Below are 24,000 nucleotides of genomic sequence, written 5' to 3'. Positions count from 1 at the left end.
CATTTATTCCCGTTTGGTCGCCATCGCTGAACTGCCGTCCGATAAGTGCTGCCATCTATCCAAAAAATATAAACTCGAGTAAGGGAGTACCCATTGCATCAAACACTGAACATCAACACAACTGATAATAAATAGTATAGCTCAGAACATCAGCAATGGTTGTCATGTTTTAAAAATCAGCGTGGAAGGAGGGGAACGATGAGTGCCAGAGCTCTGCCAAAATGATGTACCCCGATTGGCTCTTTCCCGGACTGAACACGCCCTCTTAGATTGTCAATTTGTGTCTGAAATCCAACGTACATATTAAAAACACCCGAAAATAAGTTGCAATAGGCCTACGTCCAGATAACATCAAAGGCTATAATCTGAAGGTAGGCAGAACCAGGGAACGGGTATGAGGTCACATCCCTTCATTGCCCGGATTCTGTTATTTTCTTTGTTCTTCGAAAGCACAGTGTCCAACAATAGATTCTGTACCTTGAATGTGTGCATGTTAACTGTTCAAAGTAAAGAGGTGTTCGATTGTTGGATGCACCCAAACAACTGCCGTTCATTACATTAATTGTCAATATCAACCGCCATCGTTACATGTGTTGTGTCTTGCGTGTGTGATCTTCAAATTAAAGCATCTAAGCGGTGTTCGATCATCGGATGTGCGCCAAAAAGTGCCGTTCATTGAAATTTGCATTCTGATTCTCGGTCACCCTCCACTGCTCCTGTTCAGTCTCGGGCTCGGCCTATATCATGTTTAACTTGCCCCATCAGATACCAACCTTCCAGTCACACTGCAGAGGATGCAATTTCCAGTCAGACTCGCATACTCGATGACCATAAACAAATCCCAGGGACATACATTTGACAAACTCGGAATATACCTCCCAGCCCCTGTGTTCTCCCATGGCCAACTATATGTTGCATTTTCACGTGCAAGAGGTTACTCCTATATATCTATCAAAGTGGACAATAATTCCTCACAAGGACTATTCAGCAACAAGGCACTCACTCAAAATGTCATCTACAGGGAGGTCCTTTAGAAAACTAAGGACAGGTAACCATAGTACATCACATCCCTAATGACACCCTCCCCAGCTTCCCATAAGATCAACTATTATGCCTCATCCACCTTTTGCCAATCATTCAACTCCGTGCAGAGCACGGGTATATGCTCGTATGTATATGTATGTGTGTATATATATATATATATATATATATATATATATATATATATATATATATATATATATATATATATATATATATATATATATATATATATATATATATATATATATATATTTGAATGTGGCTCACTTGGCTGTGCCTGGATGGGTTTGAGGGTAGAGCAGTAACAACTGAAATGTGAACCCTGTCTAGGTTCTTCTTGATGACTTCATCTTTGCTTTTTGCTTGTTCAGGCTCCTTCTAATGACTCCAATACAAGACTGTACTTATTTGGTCTTCCATTTGATTTGATTTGAATTTATTTTAATTGGTTCACAAGTCAGTAAGTGACCACGAAATTCGTTCTGGGTGTGTGTGTGTGTCTGTCTGTCTGTCTGTCTGTCTGTCCTGAGCATAGCTCCGTGGGTTTTGATCCGATCCTGATAAAATTTGGGTGGGAGGTTTATATCATGATCTAGTTGTGTTTTCCTGAGAATGGGCGTGGTGCGCCCATTATGGGCGGAGCCACGCCCAAAAAAACACGTGTTTTTAGGGGGTAGCCGATTTCAAGTTACATCTTCTCCGAGGGGGTTTGTCGAATCTGGCAGGGGTTTCGGTATTTGGTTAGCCCAATGGCACCTGCATAGCCCCACAGAGCTCGATTTTTCATTTTCGTCCAAAGGTCAAGGCCACAAGGTCACGAACTTAGAAAATTGCGAATTTTGACATAAAAATCATACGACCCCCCAAACTTTGAGAGCGAGGATGACAATATTTTTTATGCATAATCTTGAGGTCATTCCCCACCTGAAGTCTTGAAACCATTTTGCTCTAATGCGAACACCTTGCCCGTGGCGCCCCCTTCAAGTTTGTTTTTACGTTGATTTCATCAAAGTATGGATAATCCAAAGAGTGCGAAATGCCATATAGCCTATATGACGTTATATTGTTCCTGGAATGTTCCAGAGGAAGTTTTGCACCAAAGGTCATAATCCTTGACCTTTGACCTTTAAAGTTCACAAAGGTCAAATTTTCAAAGTTGTGGGAATCGAACCGGGTTTTCGACCTTCTTCGACGAACTAATTCCAATAAGCTATAGCACTTATCCTGTTTCCTTATTTTAATGTCCACAACATTGTTTTGCTTCATTTAAAGGTTACGCAAAGGTCAAATTTTGAAAGTTGTTGAACGAAATCGGGTTTTCGACATTTTGCAGCTAATAACCTGTCACCCGTACCACATCATGTTGATCGTTTTTATAACTTGGTCAAAAATTATCACATTGTCTCATCCTTGACTTCTGAAACAATCTACATCATCAAATACCGCTCGTGAACCATTGCCATCTCCAGACTTGTCTCATTTTAAGTTCAATTGAATAATGATTTTAAAAAAACGTCATAGGTCAGGGTCAAGTGGTTACCACTTACATAGGTTACCACTTACAAAGCTTTTGTCCGTAGCCTGATGGAGTACTGCTCTCCCCTCTGGGCTGGTGCTCCTGCCTCCCACCTTTCTCGGCTTCACGCTGTCGAAACCAGGGCATTTAAGATCATCGGCATCTCCCGCAATGAAGCTGAGTCTTTGGGCCTCTCACTCAATCACCGCAGGTTGGTCGGTGGTCTTTCTGTCTTCTACCGATTCCTCTCCAGCCTTGCCCCCCCCTGCTCTCTCTACGATTTGTCCCCACCACATTTCCACAGGGCGCTCAAGGTCCGCCAACAACCCCCTTCTGGTAAAACTACCAAAATCACGAATCACTGATCATCTTCACTCTTTCATTCCTCTTTTTTTCCCGCCTTTGGAATAAACTTCCTCACTCTATTCTTTCCCATTCTTCCCTCCAGGCTTTCAAAACAGCTGTTCACCACCACCTCTTATCTTCCCCCATCCAAATCCTCGATCTTTTCTACCCCCAATAATCCACCCAAGCCCACTTCCTTCATTTCTCCTGCTTTCCTTCCTGAAAGTCCCTGAAATGTCCATCTTCTCTTCGCCATGTTCCCCGTCCCATCCCCATCCCTCTCCCTTCCACAGTTCACCTAATGTGTCTGTTCCCCACTGTCTTGTCCCTTCCACTCCCGCCCCTCTTGTCTCATGCCTCCTTGCTGTGAGTTGTGTGTTAGCTCTCATACGAGCCTCGACCAAGGTATACAAAAAAAGAAAAAGAAAAAAAGTGTCCAATCAAAGCCGGGTTGCATCAAAGCGGGACATCTTGATAACTGGTCATCACTGCCAGCAGTTATAAAGTGGAAGTTCTCATTATGTCTCATTAATTACATAACACACCAGTACACAAACGCCCCACAAAACGAGTCCTGGTGAGTGTCTGCAATCTGTGATTTCTCTTTTTGTTGTAACATTTGTTTGAGTTAACAGACAACCTATTGGATTTAAACCAATCACATACTTTGAGAAGATTCTCATTTGCAACATTAAATAAAGAATCAAATTTTTCTCACAATACAAAATATTTGTGTCGTCAGCATATTGGAGAAAACAAAGCAATTCAGTTGATTTGTCAATGTCGTTAAAGGCCCGGTCACACCTTGACGTTTTAGCCAGCGATGGCAACGTATTAAAATGTATGTAAAACGCTGGCTTACGTTGAACTTTTATGGGTTTTTTTAAAGATTCGGACGTATTCATAGCGACTTGGTCTTATGTATAACGCATTGGGAACGGACACAGAACGTTTCGTTGTGTTATAGATAACTTATACCAACGAATGCTGAACCTGTTGTCGGCCTACACAACCGATGCCCAACAATAGTCTAACTTAGGCATAGCGCGTTGCACGCATCGCCGACGATGTCGTGACGTAGCCTATTAAAAGGCTGACGCACAACGATTCGAATCATAACTGCCGTAGAAATGAAAGTGTCAACATCGCGGTCACACCTTGGCGATCTTGCCAGCGTATGCCGACCTAAGAAAAATGTGTCTAAAACGTTGGGGCACGTCAAATACGGTATGAGTAAGTTTGGTATACGTGAGTAGAACGCTAAAGTATGCTATCATACGTCGTAGTAAGTAGAGTACGTCAAGAAATTTTAAACATGTTCAAAATTTTACGACGTACTCGGCGTATGACACACGTTCCGCATGCGATGGGGATAAGTTTTACACACGATACGTGGACGCTTACACACGTCCACAAAGGCTACTTATAAGCTACTCATAAGTCGAAACACGTCGCGGTAATGTCTTTTTTATGCGAAACTTATTTCTAACTTATGTTTGACGTGCTTTGAACCAATTCTTTACGTTGTCCCAACACACATCGACGTATGTAGACGTATTCCAATGACGTCTTCCGGTCGACAAAAAAAATAAATGAACGTGTTTCTAGCTTACAACTGCCATATAAAGACGTGTTCCCAGTGGTTTTGGGAATTGGTATATAAAAATGTTGCTCATAAAAGGGGAACCCAACAGTGTTTTCGAGTCCTTTTTGAGTCGATGTCCATGTCAGCAGTAGGAGTATCAGTATCAGTATCAGTATTAGTATTAGTAGTAGTTTGTTCATGTTGGCAGTAGTAGGTGAGTGTGAGGGGGAGGGTGTGGGTTATGATGGATCGTCCTTGCGTCCGCGTGTCCACGGGTAGGAGACATCTTTTCACCATTGTTCGAAGTTCTTCGCGGCTAATTTTTTATGGGGCTTTTTCAACAATGAGCTATAGCTTGTTTTTACGATTTAGGTCTATTCATAACGGGTTGGACAAATGCACAATGAACTAATAATGTGCATAGAGCGCTTTCATTACTTATAGATACGATATACCAACGAATAATTATCGTGAAGCCGGCGTTCACAAAATATGCCCAATGATAGCCTAACTTATCCATATCGTGCGGCAGTTTATCTTTGCCGGTGACGTAGGGTTTGCTATTCATAGGCTGCTACTCAACGATTTAAATGGCTGCATCTCCACTATTGAAAGTAGACGCTTGCGCTCAACAATTGGATTTTTTTTACACTCAACGACTTTTAAACGGTACCACTCAACTATTTTCATTGTTTACAATGAACGATTTAAATTGCTGTCACTCACCTTTGTTTTTTGACGCTGGGGTTTGGAAATTTGAAGCGTTTCTTCTGAACGTGTTAAAACGCTCAAACTCGACTATTTTAAATAGATGCTGCCGATGGACAATTGGAATCATAGCCAAGCTAGACATCGAAGTGTGAACATCCTCGTCATGCCGAAGAAAAGTTTGAAGAATGCTGCAAATAAGTGTCCTGGCCGTGGCCGTGGACGCTGACGCAAGGACGATCCATTATACCGACGTCTTTCAGCCTATGAGTAACTTAAAAGTAACGTCTGTCGATGTGTGGCAACGATCGCGTAACGTGCCAACAACACGTTAATCATAGGTTAGAAATAAGTTTCGGGTACACTAAACATTACCTCGGCGTGTCTCAACTTATGATTAACTTACAAGTAGCATGTGTTGACGTCTGTCAACGATCGCAGACCGTGCATACAACTTGTGGCCAGCGTAGCGGAACGTGCGAGTCATACGCCGGCATACCTCGTGAAATTTCAAGCATGAAAAAAATTTGAGGACAACCAAAAAGTACGTTTAAAGCCAACGTACAACGACGTATGGCAGTGTTTTTCAGCGTGCTCTCAATGTTATCAAAACTTACCAATAACGTATTCAACGTGTGCCAACGTTTTAGAGAAAAATTCAAAAATCGGCATACATTGGCTAAAACGTCAAGGTGTGACCAGGCCTTAACATACAAAATAAACAATAATGGACCAAGTTAAGAACCTTGGGCAACACCACAAGTAACTCGCTTAAACGCTGACAAAGAAGATTTATCGCTGATACAATGACAATGGTTGCTAAGGTAACAAGAAAACCAGTCATGTGAAACACCCCTGATTCCATAGGAGTCCAACTTGGATAACAACATTTGATGACATCTTGTCAAAAGCTTTAGATAAGTCAACAAAAAACACCAATGGCATGAGAATTATTTTCAAATGCATCAATTATTCTCGTGGTAAGATCAATTAATGCCAAAGATGTTGTATAATCTTTACGAAATCCATACTGTGACTGGGAAATAATATTACATTTGTTGAGAAATTTGAATAGCCATATAGAAACAATTCTCTCAAGTCAGGGTTCAATTCAATTTCAATTCAAGTCAGGGTCGTTCAAATAACAGTGAAAATCAACTTGACTTGATGGAACTGAGCTATCTAGTGAAGGACCTTGTTCAGGGAAAAAAAACTCATTGAAACACCAGAAATTTTTTCAGTATAGGTTGTCTTTTCTCCATGACAATTTATTATGATATTCGAATCTTCAAGTTTCTTTTGGTTAATTAATGAATTCATTATAGACCGGGTCAGGTCAGGAATGGCAGCATGTACTGGAGCAGCGCGTTGCTGCATCCACTTTCCACCGGTACTCCAGGGGCCTCCATCTGGCCATCCCTGAGACAGATGCCTGGCCCATCCCCATCTCCTTGAGATGCTGATAAACCTGCTGCAACCATGAGGCACGTGATCGGCCCATTGGCCTCCTCCACTCACGAGGCTTCCTCACTGGTGAGCAGGATCAGTGTCAGAAAAACGAGCCACAGGTACAAAAAGCCGCAGCTGATGCTCACGGATGATGCAGGTAACAAATATCATTTGAGTCTCTCTCAGCGACCACTCGTTGGAAAGAAAGTCCGACCAGTGATAGGCAAGGATACTCCGAAGAGACCTGGTACCAAAGGAATTAAGTCTCCATCTCAGATCCGTGGTCAGAGTCCAAGTCTCATATTCATAGAGCAAGACTGGAAGCACGGAGGACCTGAAGACTCGAATTTTCGTCCTCTTGCACAGGTACTGTCAGCGCCACACTCAGCGCGTTCAGAGAATACATGATCCAGTGAATCCGTTCCTCCCCAGGTCTGACCCATCTGATGATGCCTGTGTTCCAGGCAGAACACAACTGCATTCAACAACACGAGTTCAGCATTTCCACCAGCCTTGAGAAATTCAGAATGGATGCCACAGATCCCAAGAGCTTTACCCCATTTTAACCAGTTCACCGCTGTCTGTGTTTCCACAAACAAAGGTGGATCACAGTTGATTGGAGCGTCAGCGATAGGTATAGCAACACCCCTGACATCCAACTCGACATCTGGTGGATCAGCCTGGTACAGCCACTCAAAGTAACCAGCCCAGCAGGCCTTCACTTCAGACTCCTCTGTCCATTGCCCACCACCTTCCGCTCTAACTGCAGCACACCGAGGGATGGGCTTGGGGGAACCCAATGCGCGAATTCCCCTGCAAGCAGGACAATAATCATTGACCAAAGGTGATGCTCTACCCTCTCACAGATTATTTACACATGGGCCTCCTTGTCTACCCTCAGTGCATGTACAGTTTTTCACCTCAGCTCCATGAACAGCTCAGCCTCAGCTCTGCCCTTCAGCCTGGCCCTTCGACCCTGGCCAATGGTATCCAGTATCCATTGAGACAAAATTCTTCTTCGCCCAATGGTGAGTTTCAAGACATCTCCCGATAACATCAAGGACGGTGGTCGTGAAGGCACTCCACAACTCTTCAGGATAACCTAAAGCACTCAGAACCCCCAAATCCCTACTCGGCCTGTTCGCAAACTCCTCAGCTACCATCTCATCCTTGAGCTTGCCAACATCCAGCCTAAGCTGGGATGGTAACATTCTCCCGGATTTAAGCTGCAACTTCAGAGTTGCTACAACAAGCCTCTGGTCAGTATTGAGGAACTGAGCACTCCAGTAGACCCTGCAGTTCTGGATCATCCTCCAGCAACCATCAGTGAGCACATGGTCAATCTCCTTTGTCACACCACCAGCGTTGGAATTCCAAGTCCAGTGATGAGCTTGTGGGAGCTGAAACCATGAACCAGCCACTCTAAGTCCATGACTTCTGGCAAAGTCAAGGAACTTAGTGCTATTCTGGTTCAGAGTTCCAGACTCATGGAGGCCAAGAACACATCTCATAACCATCCCTATCAGGTCCAGTTGATGCAATTAAATCCCCCAAGATGAGAAGAGTATCTCACCAGGGGCACTGATTAACCGCAGACTCGAGCACGGCATCGAGTGCATCCTTCGTGGTGAGATCACTCGCCTTAGTCGGAACAAATACAGAGACCAGGGAAATGACACCCAATGAGTGACGAATCCTTAGTCTCATAATACGTTCATTGACTGCTGTTACCTCAATTATCATTGGAGTCAGCTTATTAGACAGAGCCACAGCAACTACTTGGGCAAGGTAACGATCAGAGGGGACAGACCAAAAGTAGGTGTACCACTCACCATTATCTTGCCGCAATCCTGTCTCCGAACCTCAGAGAGTGCTGCAATACCGATGTCCAAACGCTTGAGCTCAGATGATAACAGAGACAGGTGATCATCCTCTCTTAGGGATAGGACATTCCAGGTACCCACCAAAGGGGGTGCTTCAGGTTAACCCAAGGAGACTGTCGTCTGGTGGACGACACCTCAGCACCACCCCGACACCTCAGCAGACTACTGCAATCTGACCCGGGAAGGTTACCCCGTGGTTTTCCTCCTATCATCAAAGATTGGGGTTACCGAAGGCTTTGCCCCAATCCAGTCATCTGGTAAATGCCCTGTGGAGGGCAGCTGCACACACGGAGTGGGTTTTCAGATTTTTTTGTGCTTTTCGTATGTTTTGCGAAATGAAGGGTTTTACGGTGGCCAGAGTGCAAATCCTGCCACCAACCTCCTCATAAAAAGTGGCCCAACTGCAGGAGGACGTCCGCACAGTTGGGCACTAGATATGGATGGCCGTTGGCTCACAAGGAGTTCCTCCTCCCTTTGTCAGGTTTTGTTTTTAATGTTTTTGTTTAATTGGGTGGATGATGGAAAGGCATTGGACATAGTAGTATATCTAGACTTTCAGAAGGCATTTGATGAGGTACCACATCGGAGATTGTTCGCCAAAGTGAGGGCTTCTGGAGTGGCTGGTCAGGTAGTTAATTGAATTGCAAACTGGCTTCGTGGTAGGAAGCAAAGAGTGGCTGTGAGTAGGAGGATATCTTGCTGGAGGGATGTAAGTAGCGGGGTACCTCAGGGATCAGTACTCGGACCATTACTATTCATTATTTACATCAACGATCTGGATAATGGGGTAAAGAGTAAGCTTTCCAAATTTGCAGATGACACAAAACTTGGGAGGTAAGGTGGATAGCAGAGGGGGTGGTGATCAGATTCAGGAAAGCATTGATACTTGCATAGATTGGGCAAAGGATTGGAAAATAGAATTTGACCTGAGCAAGTGTAAGGTATTGGGGATGGGAAAGAACAATGGAAGTAGAGACTACAGGATGCAAGGGGTAATTTTGGAGCGTGTCACGATCTGGGGTGGTAATAGATATGGGAAGTAAGCAGGCAGCACAACGCAAGACAATCTATCAAGTCAATAAGATGAAAATTGACGATAAAATTGTGACCTGTAGATGACTGACATTGAGACAAACAAACACAGATAAGACCAACCAATATACAGTACTTGCAAATATATACCTTGTGGATTGTGAACAACATACTTGTGAAGAGAAACAAATATACTCGTACTTGTGATTTTGCAAGTGATCACAAGAAAAAGAAAAAAAAAAAAGCTTGGTAAGACATTAAAACAAGAATTCAGAAAGACGTGTGATTAGCAGCAGCTTCAGCGAGTGCTGGTTGCCAATTGCTTTGAGAATGTTTAATGGGTGAAAAAAACACCACATTTCTGTCAAGTGGAAGAGATTAATGATGACAAGGATTATTAAAAACCGACATGGCAAAATCTATAGCGTTCACAGAATACCTTATCCCTTGCAGTGTTCAAGAATACAAGTCAATTGAAATAAAAGTGATTTTAAAGGTAATGTCAAAAAAGACTCGGAAGTTTACCACCATTGATAAGACTCGAAAGTCTTATACACCACTGTAGTGACTCATTAATTTTTCTCTGCATTTTTGCTCATATTTGTGATGAAGCAAACATGTGAACACGAGCAGTCAACCGGTGGAGGTTTTCGAGAGATCCGGTGGACGAAGAGGACACTGCAAGGTGACCTTTAAGAAACCTCATCATCACGACATGAGCAAAGCCCACGCGCTTTTTCCTTACAAGCCTTTTCTCATTCACAAGTCACTCAGCACGTCAATATTTAAGAGTGGCTTTTGTTTCTACATCATCAAGAGAATTGAGTGAAGGGGATTTCGTTTGTTTTGTTAAACGAACATGACCAAAATGAACGAGTCTCCTCTTCTGCCAGCCATTTTGACACTGTTTAAAGCCCTAGCAGCTCGGCGCCAATGGACCCTTCTTCTTCCCTCACTGCTGGAGAAACAACTGAGGAGTAATTATCAACCGGACTTCATTTACAACAATTCATTGCGTTTTGAATGCGAGTTGAGATTTCTCTTGTTCTGGTTTAAACACAATCATCAAGACCAGCACACTACGATGAATAATCACCACAATCACCGTATTTAACACGTCAAAGTACTGAAAAACTGGAGGTTTTTGAAGTGGCAAGAAGGTGAATTGTGTTCTACAGCATTTCAGTATGTAATTCAATTTAAATTAAATAAAGATTTTAAATGTCGTATTAAAAAAAAAAAACTTAATTACAGAAGTTCACTACCGTTGACGCAGTGTTTTTTACACCAGCATATTTAACACGTTACATTAGTTATTCGTGCATAATGTTTGTGTCCTTTATAATGTTCTTAAAAACAGGAAGTTTCCTGTTTGGAATGATTTTGTTTGACTGCCAGGCATACTTAAAAAAATTCTCACTCCTCTCTGTGCGTTTGTGATCTCTGTGCAGTTTGAATTCAGAGGCAAAGTACTGCTGAGCAACAGGTTTTCCAATTTGTGTTCAAAAATATAACATTCAATTGAAATGAAGTTGTTCCTCGATCATAAACAGACGTTTGTAGATGGATGGCCCAGACAGACAGACATTAACGTATTGCTTAATCCTGCTTTTCACTTCACGTGTGCGAGATCATAAAAACAGTACCAAACCACACTGCGTATATTTTCTCCATGATTCTGCACTAATATTGAAAATGGCTTGGGTAATAATTCTGCACAAATGGTCATCTACATATTATCTATGCAAGGAAAGTGTGAGGAGTTGGCTAAGTGAGAAAAGTAAATTTAAAAAGGGAAAAGGATTGAGAGAAAATGTATGTTTTGGAGGGACGAGGGAAACAGGTTTTGAGGAGACTAAAGTAGGAGGGGTGAGAGAAGACAGGGGAAACGTTAAGAGGCATGTAATATAAGGTGAGGTGGGGTGGGGGGGGGCGAGAAAGGAGATCAGATATTACATCACCTTGCATATGTAACAAGTAGAAGACACCAACATCAGAAAATGTTCATCCCTGAGCAGATAAAGTGTCTGTTCCAACATAAAATGCAACTCTTGTGCCCTTAAATCAAGACTAAGTCAATGCAGTCCTAAGCTTACCTCAACAAACTCTGATCTCGGCATTTGGGAAAGGTATACACTAACGTGCAACATAGAAATGATGTCACTTCAGACTACTGTCTCTTTTTCATTTGCTAATCAAGGGGCTCATAGCTTGCTATATTACAGCCAATGTGAATATTTAAAAGCATATTCAAAAGAGAGACTACCTGTATCGAAACAAAGGTAACTTTTTTGTGCAGAGGAAACTGCCGTCTCACAAGGTGACTCAAACCCAGATGGAAACGCAAAGCCAAGGTGTAAAAATAATGGTCTAGTTAATGGATGACAAAATACGACTGCAGCATTGTCTCAATTGTCTATAAAGAGATTTTTTTTCTCACCATGTACAAATATATTACTGCTCGGAGGGGGGTAAAGGCTATGTGGTTGTGAGGAGAGGAAGCACAAAACCAAAAGGCCACAAGGAAACCAAATACAGTAAATTGATGGAGGAAACTATAAAATAGAATTCCACGGGAATGCGTCGATGGGTATCCCTCCACCTGCATCAGATGTCAACTCGCTGTGATGTTGGATCTCAATGAAAGGTCACATGAGAGAGACAGCATGGAAGAAAAAAAGGAGATAGGTAAAAGAGAGAATATCAGATGCTTCTAAACTCAAGTTAGGGTCTGCACAATTATTTTCAAAAGGCACATGACCTTTGAACTTTGGCCTATTGAACCCAAAATTAAATCACTTCATTTTTGTACAACAGTCCATACTTTTACCAAGTTTGTTTGAAATCCCTTCAGTGATTCACAAGTTATTGTGGTAACAAAGCTATCCCCTTAATTGCAGACCTATTAGCTTACACCCAATCATCACCAAAATCATGGACTCCATCATCACAGTTGACATCAAATCCTTCCTTTTCTCCAATGACCTCATCTCAAATCACCAATTTGTATTCAGACCATGTTACACCACCTTCGACATGCTGCTCCGACTCTCCCAGCAATGGATGGAGGCCCTCAATATCCGATGTGTGATCAGGGCCATCTCTATGGACATATCTCGAGCATGGGATACAGTCTGACATCCTGCCTTGCTCTCCAAACCCAATGAACGTAAGGCAATCTCCACACATGGCTTACTGACTTCCTCTACTCTCCAAGCCAACACATGGCTCTCAATAGGATATTCTCATCTTCATTCTCTGTTAAGGCAGGAGTGCCCCGAATGCAGTGTTTTGGGACCAGTCCTACTATTAAAGTCGTGCAAATTTTGGTCGAAATCACTTCAGTGGTTCACACATTGTTGCGGTAACAAAGATATTCAATCAAAGGACTCATGGTGCTAGACCTTTGACTTTTTGAACCCAAATCAGATCAGTTCATCTATTTATCATCGTCCATACTTTTGCTAAGTTTGGTTGAAATCCTTTCAGTGGCGCACAAGTTATCATAGTAACAAAAAACAACCCAATAACAGATGGGTGGTTTGGACGACCAGAAATCAATGCTTCTGGCCTTCAGCTGCTGAGGCATACAATTTCCAGTATGAATTGTGCTGTTGCCTGTGGAGGTAATGTGCTACCTTTCTTTCAAAGGTTAGTGGGTAAGGATAAGGCATTTATTTACAGTACACATGGGTAGCTTACAGACCTTGCTCCCAGAAAGATGTGCGAGGAATGGATTCAGCTCATCTCCGATCGCAGAATGAATTGCCACAAGGCAAAATACACAGGCCTTCCGTACACTGCTCTCTGCATTGTCATATCCCTGTGAATGAGCACACACACGCACCCACAAACACACTTAAATACGGCAACTAAAACAAACATGAGTTTAAATGGACACACCAGGTTTGAGTTGATTAAGCACGTTGATTAAAATAATCAGAATTGTGATTTTATCAAAATATACTTGAGTAAATGAATAATGTAATAATTTTTTGTCGAAATTGTTCTTCGTACGATGATAAAACTATTAAAGACAGATAGGTTGCATCAAAGAGAACACAAGAGGAAAGAAGGAAGAGGAAGAAGAATGAAAGAATGAAGAGGACAAATGAGGAGGGTGGGAGAGGATATAAGAGGATTGGAGAAGAGGATGGGAGAGGATATAGGAAGAGGATGGGAAAGGATATAGGAGGAGGATGGGAAAGGATGGAAGAGGATATAGTAGGAGGATGGAGGAGAGGGAGGTGGTAGGAGATGAGATGGCTCTGGCATGTGTGAAATAACTTTTATTCTTCACTCCTCTCCATGGTAAACAGTTGAATGTGATTCACCCACTGGCATCAGTGAAAAATTATTTCTCTCATCCATGAAGGAATGGGTTTGCTGCACCAGCAAAACCTGGCACAGCTGTTGGTCCCTGTTCTATCATCCATGATGTTTCCATCCAGTCTCACATTTTTCTCAATGGTAGTGCATTTTCTGATGCTTTTGAAATACAAGTTATGTATTTAGCTCTAAAACCCAAAACAAGAGGAAAACTGTTTCAGTACCCCTCCTATATTAACTTGTCGGTTTACATGTAGCAAAAGCAGCTGTAAATGTTTTCTGCATCAACGGAAATATTGGGGATGTGTCAGAACAATGGATTACAGGAATAGTGCTGATAAAAGACGAGCATTATAAAACATCAGACATTAAGGTTACATCCAGAATGACTAACATCAAGTAGCTCTAGTTAAAATGTAGGAGGTTAATCTGAGCAAGTGCTGTTTCTCATTCCCAATTGGTGAGGTCCTAAGGGAGGAGATTACTTTTCATTGTGCCTGCAGGTACAAAAGCAAAAAACGTTCCTCCAATTTGTACTGTAGTTTTACTAAACAGATCCACTCACACCACAACAAGGTCAAAAGCCTACAATATGTATTTAGATAAATTACACTGCTCGTGGCCAGGATGCAAAACAGTCGCTCATGTGTTGGTTGCAGCACTCACATGGTGGTTTCTGTGCTTTTCCAGTCATCAAAACAAGTAGGTAGTAGTTCCATTAAAAAAAACAACTTTTGCACATCTGATGCAACATGGTTTAACCAGATGAGTGGGACATCTAACATGGTCAGAAACAGTGCTGAGGGTTCATCTGAATAAGTGAGTCAATGCAGTATTTGCTACATTGGACTGAATATAGTGGAAGAATTCAGATTTGTTTGTGGACGTCTCATAGATTTGTGTTTATATTTAAGTTGTACCAAAAAGCACTTGTTTGTGGATAAAATCAGAGGATCAATGTAATTCAGGCTTGTGTGACAATACAATACCATTTTATTCCTTACTGGGACTGCTGTAGCTGCTTTTGCTATTTCAATTTTATGAGGGTGCCAAGGTATAAAGTAAGATTTGGAAGTACAAAGGAGAACATTCCACTTCAACTGGAATGAAAAGTAGACTGCTTAGATTTATTCTTATTTTACAGATATCAATGATTACTTCTAATGAGTTTCACAGAAATTTAAGATAGTCATTTTTAGGCCTTATTACTACTTATGCATTTGAAATAGGACAGCAGACGAAACAAAATTATTGAAAACCTCAGGAGTATGATGGACAACTAAACTGTTTAACTTTTCAACTTATTCTTCAGAAGCTCAGCCAAAAAATTCCTAATAGAAAACATGTTTTTTGTGTTGCCTCCAATGTCACCCATGTGAAAAAAAATTTCATGAAATGGACATTAAGCCCGACCTACCTGCAGTAGGCCAGGGATGATGGAAGGTAATAAAGTGTGAAGGATGGGTGGTGAGAGGCGCTCCACAACGCGAGTTTCCATCTTGATGGCAGCAAGATTTATCGGGAAGTCTGCAGTCTGTACCACTGGGCATAGCACTTTAAGGCTCTGCTCTGGTGTCAAGGAAGCTGCGAGGCTTCCAGCTGTCTCCTCTGCAGCTCTTACCACCTATAAGAGCGAATATATACTGTTAAAGACCAAAGGACAAAGGGCACACCACCACAATAAATAAAAAAAATCATATTTGGCAAGGGAAGATCAAACACCAACTTAAATCCTGGCTTTGTACAGCTCAAAAAGAGTGGTGTGGTGGTAGATCTCAATACCTCCTTCTGTGGATCCCGATGGGCTTCAAGGACCTTCATAATTGTCAGCTCTGCATACTTTCGAAAGCAGGCTGGCTGGCTGCGCAGGATTTCACTGAGAACGCGCAATGTGAGAGAACGCACCGAGCCCTGCCAGGGATAAATGGATGGAGCTAAAGAAACGAGCACAAATATCATATAAAATGGAATTCAAACAATCAACAAAGTAATTAGAAACATTAATGTCAATGGGAATTTATTGGACAAAATTAATGTAAGGAATTTTTTTTGACGTCAAAGGTTTTCCTCACTTATTCTTTCACTAGCAGGAGTACCTGGCATTGTCAGGCAATGCCGGGTCCCTCCTCCCACCCTTCCCCTACCTCCTCCAACTCCACACCCCCTCAAGACGTCAACCTCACCCCCTTTGAGACTCCCAGCCCACCCAGTTCCTCTCTACTCCCACCTCCGTTGCCAGGCAATGTTAGATCCCTCCTCCCACCCTTCTCCTACCTCCACCAACCCCACACCTCCCTTAAGACTTCAACCTCACCCCCCTCTAGACTCCCACCCCACCCCGTCCCTCCCTCCTCCCACCTCCACCCTTTCCCGCCCTTTTCCCACCCCACCCCCCTATGAACTATCACCAAACCCCTTCTTCTACCTCCTCGACCCTTTCCCTCCCTCCTCCCACTCCATATATTCCTCTCCCTCCTCCCACATCCACCTCCACCAATGAACTGTATATAACACTGGAAAGATTATGATCAGTGCAAATTTGGTGCCACAAAGCACCATCTTGGTTGGTCCACAAATAGCAGATTTATTTCAACTCATGTGATAAATTATCGGGAGCTCTTGAGTATTGAATGATAATTTTGAGTTGAAACTCAAAGTCGATGTAAAAACTTTCTCACATAAACAGAACGCAATGCGGGACGCGGTGAAACTTGCACTGGGCCTAGCAACATGGTGGTGTGTGCATAGAAAAGAGGCTGTGCGGTGGTGACACAATGGTGCGTGCAAAGTGAATAGCCATAATCCTTACAGACTTGTATGCAGTTTAATGACCTCCACCTTTTCCCTCCCTCTTCCCTCCTCCCACCTCCACCTCTTCCCTCCCTCATCCCTCCTCCCAACTCCACCTTTCCCCTGACTCCTCCCACCCTACCCCCTCTCTCCAGGCTCCCACCCCACCCATTCTCCTCCCTCCTTGCACCTCACCCTCTACCTCCCTCCTCCCACAAATGTACCCGTCATTGCCCGGGACCTAACGTACATCTATTGGACTACAACAATCACAATTGAGTGAATTTTTTTAAGAGTAAATGAATGAAAACATTATTACAATAAAATACAATACATAGGGGTCTGGTCATCTTCTTTTTACCAGTGCAGAACAGAGCAGTGAGTCGCATCATTGACTGAGGGTGTGGCAGTGCTGCTGATGCAATGCCCCTGAAGGTTAGAGCAGTAATTTGGAATCTGGCCAGGATGCCAGGGATAGCTCTCCTATTCTTCGCAAAGGACACTGCAAAGGGATCTTTAATGTCCACCAACTAATTCCGGCAAATGCGACGCCCAGTTTAACGTCCATCTGAGGGACGGCACACACATTGATTCATTACCCTGCCTGTGAAACATCAGGATGACGTTTTATAGCTGGGTTGAGATTCGAACCCAGGTGAGACAGCTTAGAGCGAGTATGCGTACCTCTCGGCCATCCTGCCATGGAGTGGGAATGCATTGCTTTGTAGCCATTGAAAGCATTTTTCAATTCTCTCTTGAATTCATAGTTTGCTTTACTCTTTATAATCATCTCATCTATTTTGCCTTCCAAACTCCAGGGATTTCCCCAAGGAGAAACGAGCCGCGGTCACCACACCCACTGCTCATGTCGCGGGAGCTTTCGCCTGCTTTAAAATTATTTTCGTTGCCCTCAACAAAGTTACACTTCAGGCAAATTCGTTCATCTTTTCATCACTCAATATAATTGTGGGAACAATAGAAAAGGTTAAGTTTCATGCTTTGGCAATTTCACATGTTCTTGTGTAAATATGGAGGAGATAGAAGCATAGCCTTCGTCAAATAAATATGCTGATAATATGCTTAGTTATAAGAAATAGGTAATTTCTTAACATATTCAGGTTTCACTCCAGATTTTGACCCATATTTAATCCACCACATCCGATCCTCAAATCCAAAATCATATTTTGATTGTGTACTTTAGTCTGAGAGAGTAGATCGTGTTTCCAAGGCGAGGAATTTTTAGTGATAGCAGCGAATGCCAAAACAAAAGTAGGTAAACCATTAATTATCTTCAAAAGGGGTGTTTAAATTTACCCAAACACCCAGTTTTCATTCACGCACTCCCTTGGAGTTTCATTAGTATGCATGCAAAGTTTGGGGCTGCTTGGTTTCATGGTCTTGGAGTTATGGAGGACACACAAACACACACACTGCCTTTTATCAGTATACAGTGTGTATGTGTGTGTGTGTATGTATATATATATCTTCTTCTTCTTCTTTCGGCTGCTCCCGTTAGGGGTCGCCACAGCGGATCATCCGTATGATCCGCATAGTGATTTGGCACATGTTTTTTTTATGCCGGATGCCCTTCCTGACGCAACCCTGGTCGCCTCTTACGACACAGGGACATGGTACACCTATTTTAACCGGGGTATACACCGGCCCAGTATACTGGTACTCATTTCGCCAACCTCGGAAGGATGACAGGCTGAGTCAACCCCCTGGTGTATTAATTCAGTGGCCCAACGGGACTTGAACTCAGGACCTCTTGGATCCCAAGCCGCTGCCCTAACCACTGCGCCAACACCAGGCTTATGTATATATATATATATATATATATATATATATATATATATATATATATATATATATATATATATATATATATATATATATATATATATATATATATATATATATATATATATATATATATATATATATATGTATATATATATATATATATTGTTACGGTGATGGAAATTCACAGAACACCATTCAGGTTCCCCGAAGATCAGTTATCTCGATAAGTACGTGTTTCAGGTTAGATTTCGCCACCGATGTATAACAGGTCTTGTTCGTGTGCCAGGCTGTGAATCTTTGAGGTAGCCGTTATTCTGTTATATCTTTTATTTCAAACAAACAACATCCCTACAACCAGGCCACCTCCACCACAACGCCAACATATCTACAACCACACCATATCCACAAACACCACCAAAGGAGCCACATTCTGCACATCCGTTACGAAAAGTATGCTCTGAAAAGAACAACTCGACAACTCCCGCCCCGATATTCTGGGACGTAAACAGAATTGACCGTTGGGGCGGGTCCCTCAGAAATGCGTAAACAGGGATGGCCGTTACAAAAAGTATGCACAGGAAATAAGGAAACCCGATCACTCCTAGGATTGCCCCGGCGTGCCAGGAAGGGGGTGGGGGAGAGCATCGGAGGGAATAAAAAGGCGTGGTGGAACGCTGAGTAGGAGTGAATTCTCGCCTGCTACGCGGGAGGTTTGTGGTGTTTCATTGGTGGTTAGTGGTGGTTAGTTGGTCGCTAGTTGTCGTGGAGCAGCCAGATGGAATTGTCGGGGAGGCAGAGAGGAGTTGGAGTGGAGTTGTGGAGTCTTGGAGCAGCCAGCGGAGTTTGAAGTGGAGAGTCGGGCGCATCGCCAGGCACGACCAACCAAGCCGCCATTCAAGCCGCTCGCCCGGCTGCTCAAGCCGCTAAACTGCTCAAGCGACTGGCGCATTGGCAGCGTAACAGACGGGACCGAGATGCCAAGGGTCGCCGAGCGAAGACCACCGAGTCGCCACCAAGGGGCGGCCAGGTAACCGGCCCGACCTCTCGCAGCCTTCCGGTCATCCCGGCTCTGAGAACATTAATGGCTTACGAGCCCGTTTCTTTTCCCTGGGTATTGTGTGGAAGTCTGTGGGCCTTGTGTCAATAAGTTGTGAATTGTGTAAGTGCCTGTATATACTTGCATTTCTTGTACTCGGCTGTAGGGTTTTCTCGTGTCATGTCCCCATCCCCCCATTGATTGCTTATGTGCTTGTTCAAATAAATGTCCCCCATTGTTGAACGTGAACCTGCTAGTCGTGTCATTTCCTCACATTGACTGGCATGGTGCGTTCGGAGAATTAGCTGGCTATTAAGGCTGATAAACGTGATAATTTGTCCGACGGGATTTGGCGATTTAAAACCGCTCGGCTTCGCACACGGAACGAGCATGTTTCAGACGGGAGACTGGAACAGCGAGCCGAATGGCCCGCTTGTAGCTAGTTTGGAAATCGCGCTGGCTTCGCAGAACGTTGCATCCGAGGTCCGTTCCTCGTTTTCAGAACGGCCTGGGCAGGCTCGATTCAGAAAGCCGGCGCGTGAACGTCCCCCGTTTCGGTAAAGACCGTCGCGCAGACAGCTAATATGGAGGCGAGGGGTAGGTGGATTTGGAACATGCGGGTCCCCACGTGGGCGCGTGTTCAGGGCATTTTGTGCTGCATACCGCGTGTTCTGTTCGCGGAACACGCGGAGCGGGTTTCCGGGACGAGACGTGCGTGTCGGCTACAGGCTCGGCACATGGGTGACGTCATCAGCCCGGACCTCGCGGCACAAATGCCGGATAAACGGTGCACGTTGTTCCGTGTGGGGAACCCCGCAAAAGCGAGCGCATGGGGAGATTCCCAGGGTGACGTCATGGCCGCACGGATCGGCCGTTGGAAGGGACGTTGGCATCACCCGTAAGGACGAACGGGCGTGCTGTAAACCACCACCATGGAGGTGCAGAGAAGGGGGAAAAGCCTCGCTTCCAGTACATGAGCCCGGGCAGGGGGTAGGAGACCTCCTTGCCATTAGGGCACAGGAAGCGCAATAGTTAGTGGGACGGGTTAGTATAGTTAGACCGGCCTCAGGGGGCAGGAACAAGTCCTCATGGGGCCCGTGGAATGGATTAGTTAGATAGATTTAGTTTAGATTTAGAGTATGGGATTTATGGAGACAGAGACAGACATTGAATGTGTAGTGGAGACGTAGTTTAGCTACGTAGAATAAAAGGATGTGCAATAGTTTAAGGGATGACGGTGAAGCACGAGATAGATAGGGGACTTAGTTAGCAGAATGGCAGTGTTCAGTGATGGGAGCAATGAAATGGAATGAAACAAAAGGAAACATGTTGAATGAGTGAGGGCCAGCAGGCCTGCGTGAATGGGGTGAATATGGAATGCATGGTGCAATGAGTTATTGGGGGGAGGAGTGATTCCCACCCAAGAGACCCTGGGGTCAGAGTAAAGTCAGCTAGTGGGTTAGCCAAATTTACAGAATGGAGGTCGTTTTCCTGTTGGTACGAGTGTAGGCCCAAAACCCATTTGGAGGGGTGCAGGAGTACTGTTGACGGGCTGGGAGCGTGACTGCGAACGGTGAGTATCGCTTAGTGGGCACCCCAGGCACCGGACTAGTCGGCCGCGGTAGGCCAAGGGCCCAAGAGGGGCCGGGATAGCGTAGTGGGCACGGGTGGGCCCGCATGAAGCGAGACCCAGAGCGCCAATGGTCGCGTGGGCAGTGTCGTGGGCACGGGCACCCGGGGGACAAGGGGCCTGTGGCGCCAGCCTGCCACATGAGCGTCGAGGGGAGGAGCCAGGGAGGGCACTCCCCAGATCCTAGGGAGTTGGTAGGCTCGGAGTCTCAGGGATCGGGGGTGCCATGGTTGGAGAGTCGCAGAGGGTAGTTCCTGCCAAGTGAGCCACGCGGCCCAGCCACGAAACCATGCGAGGGCACGAGGGAAAATTTGAGGGCAAGGCCCAAATTTGTGAGGACACCAACACAGGCGACGGGAATCTTGGTTGGTAGAACCAATAGTTTAAGTGACAGGCATTTTTTGGAAAGCCCCGGGGTTGTTGAAGGTTAATAAATGTTAGGGTAGATAGGAAAATGTACCCCTCCGCACCATCCATCCCTTCGCTCTCGGTAGGCCACTGAACCCACCTTGGGTAAGATCTCTGAAATCTGAGGAGGTCATTCTGAAGTTTTATTGGGCCTCGGGACAGGACGCTAGTAGCTCTCCCTTATTTCCCCCCAGGAAGGGAACGTAGGGGTGGGGAGCAGGCTAGGATGATGATACGTTAGCCGGACAGAGACAATAAAGGGGGTGAGGGAGACAAAATTATAAAAGGGGAAAATAAAATAAGATGGGGCTAAATTTGTTTTGTTGTGCAAACTAAGGGAGTGGGTATGGACAGAGACGGGCAAAGGTGATAGGTTTGGGGGAGACGGTAGGGTAGGTCCGAGCCCGCCTTCAGAGCGACCGGCACCACCACACTCCCTCCCAGAACGAGACCAGAGGCCGGCCAGCATGACCTGCCGGCCTGTTTGTGCTACAGCGGCCTGTTCCGGCCTTGCCATGCCTTGTCTGCCTGCCTCTGCCTTGACCCCATGCCTGCTACCCTTGTGTCTTGCATTTTCTTGTTCATTCCAACACCTTGTTGTTCTTGTCCAACAAGGGCAGTCTTGTTCATTCCAACACCATGTGCGCCAGGATCATCGCGCAAGTTGCGAGGACTGCCCTGCAGGCAGCCGCACATGGGGACTGCATTGATGCAGCCCGTGCACCATTTTGTGTTTGCTTGCGTCCATGTCCATCCGGTTCATGTCAAGGGGGGAGCCTGGGACTGCATTGGGCAGCTGGCTACCTTCTTGTTCCTGCATAGGGAGCCAGAGACTGCATTTGGGCAGCCTGGCTACCCTCTTCAAATGGCCTGTGGGATGGCATATGGCATGCCGGGTTAGGGTGAGTTGCCTCCAGCAGCTGAAGACAAAGAAAAAGGTTCAGTAACAGACAACGGGGCGTTTTGAACAGGCCCCGAAGACATTCGACCTTCAGCTGTGGAGGCGCTCATCCTCACAAACTACTGGTTAACATTTGCCATGCCTTTTCCCCCACAGAGTCCATCAGTCCTGGGCCATGGTTTTGTCTAAATTTATAAGTTAAGGTAAAATTGTACACGAGTTTTGCTCCCCCTGCATGTTTGTCGTAGCACCGGCAATTTTAGGTAAGTCGTCTGTATGAGTGAGTTTGCTCAGTTAGTTACACAGCCCATTGGTTATTATCTTGCCAAAACGAAGTTTTTGCAAGATATGTTAGTCAGCTTGTATGTTTTTTTTGTTTGTTAGTTTGTTTGTTTGTCTGTTTGTCTGTAATCACGTATAAAAAATTCTGCAGAGCACAGTTATCATTGGAAATTTTTGTAACTTCGCATATCAGAGGACTATAGAGGTCCCTTTCAGTGCACAAAATTTTGAAGGTCAAGGTCAAAGGTCAAGGTCACTTTGTCGCAAATCAGGGGAGTCGACGAAACCCTTATTTTTTTAGTAATTTTGATCGGATTGTCTTCAAGCTTCATGGGAATATAGTTCATGGTCTGGCGCTCAGCTGATTAATTTTTGGTGGTGATTGGCTTTGACCTTCATGGTTAGCGCCTGAGGTCAAACAGATTTGAGCCCAAGGTCAAATTTTCAAGTTTTAGGAACCATATCGTGTAGTACCTCAAATTGAACACCTCGATGAGTGCTTTCTAGATATGTCAAGCTTGAGACATTATGACGTCATTTGGTGACGTTATGAGGCAAACGCATATTTTTCATGGTTACTCTGTAGAACGATTCTCATCGGAATCTCTCGTAGGCAGATATTCCTCAAGGAGTCGCTCCTGGTGGATAGCAGCTCTGTTCACCTCAGTGTGACCAAAAAGAAGTCACACGTGGTCACCTTTTGGCAAGATACGGGTCACCCTGCGGGTGACATTGTTTTTATTTATTTTTTGGACACGGATACACCAAATGTCGCACTCAGGGATCCGAAGGTAAATCATACTAGGGGAGAACTTACACATAAAAGCACATGAAAATTTGACGACTCGGGACGAGTCTGTAAAAAGGGGAGGGGGTCATGTTTCGGTGGTGGAAATTCACAGAACACCATTCAAGTTCCCCGAAGATCAGTTATCTCGATAAGTCATCTCCACAAACACCGCCAAAGGATCCACATTCTCCACATCCTTTACGAAAATCATGCTCCGAAAAGAACAACTCGACAACTCCCGCCCCGATATTCTGGGACGAAAACAGGCTTGACGGTTGGGGCGGGTCCCTCAGAACGGTGTAAACAGGGATGGCCATTACAAAAAGTATGCACAGGAAATAAGGAAACCTGATCACTCCTAGGATTGCCCCGGCATGCCAGGAAGGGGGTGGGGGAGCGCATCGGAGGGAATAAAAAGGCGCATTGGAACGCCGAGTAGGAGAGAATTCTCGCCTGCCATGCAGGAGGT

General features: G+C 44.5%; 1 protein-coding gene across 10 annotated transcripts in view; it reads right to left on the bottom strand.

Moving 5' to 3' along the window:
* LOC147031767 (CLIP-associating protein 2-like) overlaps positions 1-24,000 on the bottom strand; it is a 222,723-nt gene that overhangs the window by 11,720 nt on the left and 187,003 nt on the right. For all 10 annotated transcript variants that reach the window (XM_085867107.1, XM_085867049.1, XM_085867058.1 and 7 more), the window contains 3 exons: positions 15,674-15,802; positions 15,309-15,515; positions 13,269-13,385 (listed from right to left, as the gene is read on the bottom strand). In XM_085867107.1, coding sequence (XP_085723233.1) covers positions 13,269-13,385; positions 15,309-15,515; positions 15,674-15,802 — 453 coding nt within the window. The remainder of the gene's footprint in view (positions 1-13,268; positions 13,386-15,308; positions 15,516-15,673; positions 15,803-24,000) is intronic.

Source organism: Eptatretus burgeri, chromosome 2, assembly GCF_056783735.1.
Source record: "Eptatretus burgeri isolate ZD-2024b chromosome 2, Ebu_testis_v1, whole genome shotgun sequence".
NCBI classification, from domain to species: domain Eukaryota; kingdom Metazoa; phylum Chordata; class Myxini; order Myxiniformes; family Myxinidae; genus Eptatretus; species Eptatretus burgeri.
The sequence above is the reverse complement of the archived record's forward strand: the minus strand, read 5'-3'. Positions and strand labels throughout refer to the sequence as shown.